Here is an 8,151-nt window from a genome sequence, read left to right as displayed (position 1 = left end):
GCTAGGTGACACCTTAGCAGGCATATTTAATTTCTCACGCTGCTCCTCTACTAGGCGATGCCTTAGTAGGAAAATAAAATTTCTCCGCGCCCCAACTCTGCTTCTCTACTAGGCGATGCCTTAGTAGGAAAATAAAATTTCTCCCCGCCCCAACTCTGCTCCTCTACTAGGCGATGCCTTAGTAGGAAAAAATAAAATTTCTCCCCGCCCCAACTCTGCTCCTCTACTAGGCGCAACCTAAGTAGGAAAATAAAAATTTTTTTTTTCTCTCCTTCCAATACAACAACATTCATTAATTAAAAAGAAGAACATGATTTTATTGAATTCCAAATGATTACATAGGAAAATTCAAAATTAAATACATTAGCAATCAAATCAAGAATAATATTTTATAAGATGATAAGCGTTCCAGGGCCTCTTCAATGCCTTGCCTTACGCATTTTCCAAGTAATAGGCTCCCGAGCTCAGTCTTTCGATAACTTTGAAGGGACCCTCCCATTTTGGGTCCAACTTTCCTCTCTGCTCTTCTTGCACCTTCCTCAGGACCAAGTCACCTACCTGGAAGTTTCTCTGAATGACCCTCCGATTATAAGACTGTGCAATGCGGTTCTTATAAGCTTCCATGTGAATGCTGGCAGCCTCTCTCTTTTCTTCCAGAAGATCAAGGTCAGTGGCGCTTCTCGCATCATTGTCTTCGTCATAAAACACTACTCTTGCCGATTCCAATCCAATCTCAGCCGGGAGCACTGCCTCATTACCGTAGACCAAGCTGAAAGGAGTTTCTTTGGTTCCTTCCCTCGGAGTGGTTCGGTATGCCCATAAGACACTTGGTAGCTCATCCACCCAATTGCCCTTAGCTTTGCCAAGTCGAACCTTTAGACCCTGCACCAGTGTCCGATTAGTCACCTCCATCTGACCATTACTCTGCGGGTAAGCTACAGAGGTAAATACTTGTTGTATCTTCATCTCTTTACACCAGGCTTGGATCTTGGCCCCTTGGAACTGTCTCCCATTATCGGATATCAGTTTCCTAGGTACTCCGTATCTGCATACTATACTCTTCCACAAGAACTTCAGGACGTCATTCTCAGTGATTCTGGCCAGAGGCTCTGCTTCCACCCATTTTGAAAAATAGTCCACTGCTACCAATAGGAACTTCTTCTGAGCAGGAGCTATAAGAAAAGGCCCCACAATATCTATTCCCCACTGGTCAAAAGGACAGGCGGCCGTGAAAGCCTTCATTGCCGCGGCCGGTCGGTGATGCAACCGGGCATGGCGTTGACAACTATCACAAGACATCACTAACTCTTGAGCATCACGCAGCACGGATGGCCAAGAATAACCAGCGAGCAGCACCTTCCTTGCCAACGCATAAGCCCCTAAATGATTTCCACAACATCCCTCGTGAACTTCTCGGAGCACATAATCAGCCTCTTGATAACTCAAGCACCGAAGAAGCGGCCCGGCAAAAGACGTTCTATACAACACTTCTCCGATCATCACATAACGCGAACACTGTATCTTCAACTTACGAGCTTCGCGAGGGTTATCAGGAAGCTTTTCCTCTTTCAAGTAATCAACTATGCCAGTCCTCCAATCCTCCTCCTCCTGTTCAACTGCGGGTGAACTCGTGTGAGGTGTGAGTTCAACTTGAAATACCACATCTCTGGTCTTCCAACTTCCCATTGTTCCAGCCATTTTGGCTAGAGTGTCTGTCTTTTCATTTTCTTTCCTTGGAATCTGTTCAAATGTAATCTCTGTGAATTTCTCTCTGACTCTGTCCACTTCTCGAGCATACTCAATAAGCTTCTCATCTTTCACATCATACATCCCCTTCATCTGTTGTGCTACCAACTGCGAGTCAGAAAAAATAAGTACCCGGGTAGCTCCCACATTTATGGCTGCTCGCAGTCCTGCCAACACAACCTCATACTCTGCCTCATTGTTGGATGCTCGAAAATCCAATCTCACAGCCAACTTCACTTCCTCTCCAGCTGGTGAAATCAGTACTACTCCCACCCCACTTCCATCCTTCGACGAGGAACCATCCACATACACCTTCCAAGGGTCTTCATTCTCTTGATGCACGGTCTCAGCCAGAAAATCGGCTAAGGCTTGTGCTTTGATAGCTGTTCTAGGCTCATACTGGATGTCATACTCTCCCAGCTCAGTAGTCCATTTTACCAAACGGCCAGACATATCGGAATGAGTGAGGATTCTGCCCAATGGACTGTTAGTTAGCACCACAATTGGATGAGATAGGAAGTAGGGCCTCAAGCGTCTCGCTGTCATCACCAAAGCCAAAGCCAATTTTTTCAATCCTGAATACCTGATTTCTGCCCCTTTGAGTGCATGCGAAACGTAGTAAACCGGCTGCTGAACTGATCCTTCTGACTTGACTAGGACCGAACTCACAGCTCCTTCAGTGGCAGATAAATATACCCACAAAGGCTCACCTGCTGTCGGTTTGGCCAGGACAAGAAGCTCAGCAAGATACTCCTTCAACTCGGTGAAAGCCTTCTCGCAATCCGGACCCCATTCAAATTTTTTCGCCTTGCGCAAGGTTCGGAAGAATGGCAAACTTCTGTGAGCGGACCTCGAGATAAAACGTGCCAGAGCAGCGATCCTACCTGTCAACTGTTGAACATCTTTGGGTCCCCGAGGAGAGACCATATCTTGGATAGCTTGGACTTTCTCGGGGTTGGCCTCGATCCCTCTTTCTGTCACCATATAACCCAAAAACTTTCCACTACTCACCCCGAAGATACACTTCTGAGGATTCAACTTCAGCCCGTAGGATTTGAGGGTCGCAAAGGTTTCCACCAAATCAGGTACAAGCCGGGATGAGTCTTTTGATTTTACCATGATGTCGTCTACATACACTTCGACATTCCTTCCCATCTGCTCAGAAAATACCCTATCCATCAGTCTCTGATACGTGGCTCCGGCATTTTTGAGTCCGAAGGGCATGACCACGTAACAGAAAGTTCCTTCAGAGGTAATGAAGCTCACTTTATCTTGGTCCTCCACAGCCAAGGGAATTTGATGATATCCTTGGTAAGCATCCAACATACACAAATATTGATGTCCCGCTGTGGAGTCCACCAACTGATCTATCCGAGGTAGAGGATAACAATCTTTAGGGCATGCCTTATTAAGGTCTCTGAAATCCACACACATCCTCCATTTCCCTGAACTCTTCGGAACAAGAACGACATTTGAGAGCCAAGTAGGAAATTGTACTTCCCGAATGTGCCCAGCGTTGAGCAACTCTCCCACCTCCTTCTTTATAACTATATCTTTCTCGGGCCCGAAGTGTCTTTTTTTCTGCTTTACAGGGCGAGCATTGGGCAAGATGTTCAACCGATGCTCCGCCACATCCGGGGCTGCCCCAGTGAGTTCTTGAGCTGACCAAGCGAACACGCTGAGATTGGCCTGTAAAAAAGTAATGAGTTCATCTCTGACCTCCGGGTCAAGGTCAGGGGCTATTCTTAGCGTCTTCTTGTCGGGCCCCAATGTCACGATCTCCGGCTTCTCATCCTCCACTTCATGAACCTCCCTTACTACTACGGGCAACCCGCTTCGTCCCCTTCTAATCATATTGACCTCCACACGTGCCCTCTTCCCCTCTTCTTTCACTATCCCCTCATAACACCGACGCGTAACCCTCTAGTCCCCGCATAAGACTCCAACCTCCTTCCCTACAGGAAACTTCAACTTCTGATGATACGTGGACGCTACAGCTCTGAAATCCTTTAGGGCTGGTCGCCCCAGAATTCCATTGTACGCAGATGGGGTGTCCACCACAGTAAATGTCGTCATCTTTGTTATCCGCCGAGGCTCATGTCCCAAAGATAAAGGAAGGACAATCTGACCGAGCGACGGGATGGCATGTCCTGCAAATCCATGGAGAGGAGTAAAGATTGGCTCGAACTCAAATCCCTCCACCTTCATCTGATCCAGAGTGCTCTTGAAAAAGATATTAACAGAACTTCCATTATCAATAAAGATTCGTGCCACATCGTAATTGGCAACAGTGGCCGTTACCACCAAGGCATCGTTATGAGGAGCCACAATGCCTCGGAGGTCATCTGGTCCAAAACTGATGACAGGATCCTGGGGTAAGTCCGCACCCCTAGATATTTCAAAATTCTCCAACCTCCTGCCATGCGCCTTTCTCGCTCGCCCGGAATCTCCATCAGTAGCACTTCCCGAGATCATATGAATCATTCCTCTCGTAGGGTGATTATCCTCATTTGTTCCCCTCCTCGGTTCGGCGGGCTCCCGGGGAACATCCTGACCTCGACCTTCTCTCCTCGGCTCCTCGATCCTCTGATGTATCCACGGAGGGCCTCGACCCCGCCTAGAAGATGGGCGAGATCTCAGTTCACTCCTAGACGAGGATCCTTCTTGTCTACCTCGCGGCGGAGGTCGAGTACTGCTCTCAACCCTCTGCGACTTCTCATCCCTCTCCCCTGACTCCCTTACCTCCATCACCTTATCACGACCCCTATTCAGAAGAACATGTGATGAGAATTGTCCTCTACTTCTGGTTCTGTCCTCCTCCCTCTCACCTGCACCTCTCTTCTTGCCGCCCCTCTCAGCTCCCTCCACCCTACTCCCCCCGTGTCGGTTTTCCATCCTTCTATACCGTTGGGCATCTTCCAAGTTTACATATTTTTCCGCCCGAGCTAACAAGTCATCATAGCTCGACGGAGGCTTCTTGACCAGCGATTTGAAGAATTCTCCCCCCCTCAGCCCTTGGGTAAAGGCGCTTATCATGATGTCGGGGGTAGCCGCTGGTATTTCCAGCGTTGCGCTGTTGAAGCGCTGGACAAACTCCCGCAAGGTTTCAGCCTCTTGTTGTTTCATCACAAACATGCTCAAATAATTCTTCTGATGCCTCTTGCTGCTGGCAAATCTGTGCAAGAAAGCTGTAGCAAAATCTTCGAAAGACTGTATGGAGTTGGATTGCAGGGTATTAAACCATTGCTGGGCTGACCTCACCAACGTGCCCAGGAACACCCTGCACCTGACTCCATCTGAATATTGATGTAACAGGGCCGCATTCTCAAATCTCCCCAAGTGTTCCTCGAGGCCAGTATGTCCATCGTACTCTCCCACATTCGACTGTCGAAAATTTGGAGGAAGTCCTTCTAAAATGGCTAGTGAAAAGGAACTTCCTCTCTTGGGTATCGGCGCCCTACTTCCTACCTGCTTCCTCAATCTCCGTATCTCCTTCCACATCTCCCCCATCTCACTAATCTCTCCACTTTGAGGGGGTTGCGTCTCTTCAACCCTGCTCTGGTGGACTTCAACATTTTCCTCACTCTCTTGCCGGGTGGCCTGTTCCTCTACAAATATAGATTCTTGATTCCGCTTCATGGCCTCATCCACAGTTCGGGTGATAAATTGGCCCAGCTGTTCCAGGGTCAAGTTCCCCACATTCTCATTGGGACGTGTTTGCTCGACCCTCATCTCGTGAATGGGCTGCTCAGTTCTTGTCTCTTGACGAGGTTGTTCATGTCTCGTCTCAAGATGCGGTTGTTCCTGTCCCGCCTCAGCGTGAGATGGTTCGGGTCCCCTCCGAGGACGCGATGATGCTGAGGTGGCTCTTCCACTCCCTCTCCTCCCTACCATCTCTACGTCTCAACTCAAAGATTCCCACAGACGGCGCCAAGTGATATTCACGGGAAATTTAGGGTCCGATTCCAGAAAGTATCACTAGTCCAGACGCGGGCTTTGAAATTACCCTGAGCCTGAAATCACAAATAAGATCGTTAGGAGGGGGCCAGGAGGGTGTCCTGGCGTAGCCCCTCCGACGCTCAAGTCAGAGACTGAGGATATATGGGGGGAGCAGCTAAGGGTGCTGCTGAAAACAATATAGTGAATGAATAACTGAACAATCAAACCTGGTATTTATAGGAAGATACATGGGCCCTTGATGAGCTTGTCTTCCATTTGGGCTAGGGATGAGTCAAGATTAGTGGGCTCGGGATGAGCCAAGATTAGTGGGCTCATCCATGTCTTCCATCTGGGTCTTCTTTTTGGGCTAGGGATGAGCCAAGGCCCATCCATGGGGTATCAAACTTATATAAATGGAGTGATAATATTATTTTTTATTTGATTGAAAGCTTAATTTCATATCTTTTTCTTTAATTATAAATGCACCATAGTATTATGACTAAAATTTATATGGATAATTTAATCAGAAAAATGAATTTGAGACGATCTTATGAGTCAATTCTGTTAGACGAATATTTTATTTGAGTTGTCAATGAAAAATATTATTTTTATTAAAAATATGGACATGATTGACTTATCTCACGAATAAAGATTCGTGAGACAGTCTTACTAGAGATATATTCTAATTTAATAATATTTGATCATCAATGAAATATGAGAAGTTAGAGGGAAAAAAGGGATACTTTAGTAATTTGAGATATATTAAAGAAAAGATGAGTTAAATTTTGGGGTATAGAGACGCATTCGTGGGGAAAAAAAGTTGTGCTTCTCCGAGGGGTTTGTGACTTTCGTATCAGCTGAAGGTCGATGGATCCATCTACGTGTAACCACAGTACTGGGCGACGGGGACATCAGCAATAGGGCTGGGATCGGGTAGGGACCCGTCCCGTAACCCCCTAACCCGATCCCCGTCCCGATAAGAATTGGGAATAAAAAAAGATTCCCGATCCCGTACCCGGCAAATATCGGGACCCGAATGTTCGGGATCCCGAATGTTCGGGATCGGGTCGGGAAGGGATACAAAATCCCGATAAATATTTTTTAAAAAATTCATTGAGCAAAAGGAGGAATCCGCCCGAGGAGGGGCTTGCGTCTGATTAGCTAGTTGGTGAGGCAATAACTTACCAAATCATGACATAGTGTGTAGTATGTACATAAATATTATAAATTAAAGCATATTTCTAATAAATTATAAATAAACCGAAATATAACAATTTCATAAGCTTACACAGAAACAACGTTGTAGTAAAGTACAACACAACGTTCTCGAGAAATAAAATCTAAGCTAGAAGAAACATAAATCTGAATCGAGGAACTAATTAAAACTCTCTCTAATTATGACAACGAGGTGTTAGTGGCCCTGGTGTACATCTGCTGGCGAGAATGAGCTCACAACATACATTCCGATCACACCACTAGATATAGTTCCCTAATTGCCTTCCTCGCTGGCATCTGCAAGCAAATACAACATCAAAGCAATTATCACTATGTCTGCAAGATCATTTAACTAAAACACATCCATGAATACACACATCCAGTAAGTTTGCTTTGAGAAAGGGGAAATCACAATGAATTGTCTCATATGACTAACTTAGGATATAAACTAATGAAATCACATGCATCTAAAAGTTGATCAAAGAAAATGACAAAATCAGAATTCAATTAAATAACATATGAGCAAACAACATACACACTCTGAGTCTTTAGCATCAGGTTTTTAAAGTCAAGATGACTTCATAACATATCATGCCAATCTAAATATAAAAATGTATCCAAGCAAAAAAAAATTAATTTGTCTTGTGGAGTTTTGGAGCTTACACTTGAGACCACGAGACCTTTGGAGCTTACACTTGGGGGATGCATTACTTTGTTGTGTGCATTAGGGTACCTACAAACTACATATATTATATAAACATAATCTAAAAATATAAAATATAAATATATATCAAGCACCAACCTTTTTTTAAAAAAGAAATATACCAAGCACCTACTTACCATTACACAAAACTATAAATATATATACCAAGCATGAACTTACTTCGCTCCAACTTACTGAGCCACATTCTTCTCCATGAACATCAATGACTAAATAAAATAGATAATAAAATCATGTGAGCATTTTCACAATTACAAATAGGTGATCGATAATTGAACATAAACATCCATCCAATAGTTGTCACTTCAATGACAAAGACTTTAAAACCAATGACTTGCTGTTTACTACGAATTATTATAAATAAATTTAATTAGATAAAAATCTATCATTTTATTTGATCTTAGGTTATGAAGAAAAATATATAATAATAATAATAGAATGATAGAAAAAGAGTTTAAGTATTCATAAAAAGTACTAAAAAATTAAATATTTACTTACTTGTGACCACTTCTTCACAATCTTTATAAAAA

General features: G+C 44.5%; 1 protein-coding gene across 1 annotated transcript; it reads right to left on the bottom strand.

Moving 5' to 3' along the window:
• Positions 1–3,669: 3,669 nt before the first annotated feature.
• LOC142538781 (uncharacterized) lies at positions 3,670–5,385 on the bottom strand. The gene is made up of 3 exons (XM_075644081.1): positions 5,215–5,385; positions 4,302–4,956; positions 3,670–4,193 (listed from the first exon to the last, which is right to left on the bottom strand). The coding sequence occupies exons 1-3, from the start codon at positions 5,383–5,385 to the stop codon at positions 3,670–3,672; spliced, it is 1,350 nt and encodes a 449-aa protein (XP_075500196.1).
• Positions 5,386–8,151: the final 2,766 nt, after the last annotated feature.

This window comes from Primulina tabacum, chromosome 3 (genome assembly GCF_025594145.1).
Source record: "Primulina tabacum isolate GXHZ01 chromosome 3, ASM2559414v2, whole genome shotgun sequence".
Lineage (NCBI taxonomy): Eukaryota > Viridiplantae > Streptophyta > Magnoliopsida > Lamiales > Gesneriaceae > Primulina > Primulina tabacum.
Note: the sequence above shows the minus strand (reverse complement) of the source record. Positions and strands in the feature narration are given on the sequence as shown.

Excerpts from the sequence above, each read along its gene's own strand:
- LOC142538781 (XM_075644081.1), bottom strand. The coding sequence starts at position 5,385 with ATGAAGCGGAATCAAGAATCTATATTTGTAGAGGAACAGGCCACCCGG. Across the intron at positions 4,957-5,214 it reads TACGGAGATTGAGGAAGCAG|TCTTTCGAAGATTTTGCTAC; the intron begins GTAGGAAGTAGG and ends AACTCCATACAG. Across the intron at positions 4,194-4,301 it reads GCCGAGGAGAGAAGGTCGAG|ATTCCGGGCGAGCGAGAAAG; the intron begins GTCAGGATGTTC and ends CTACTGATGGAG.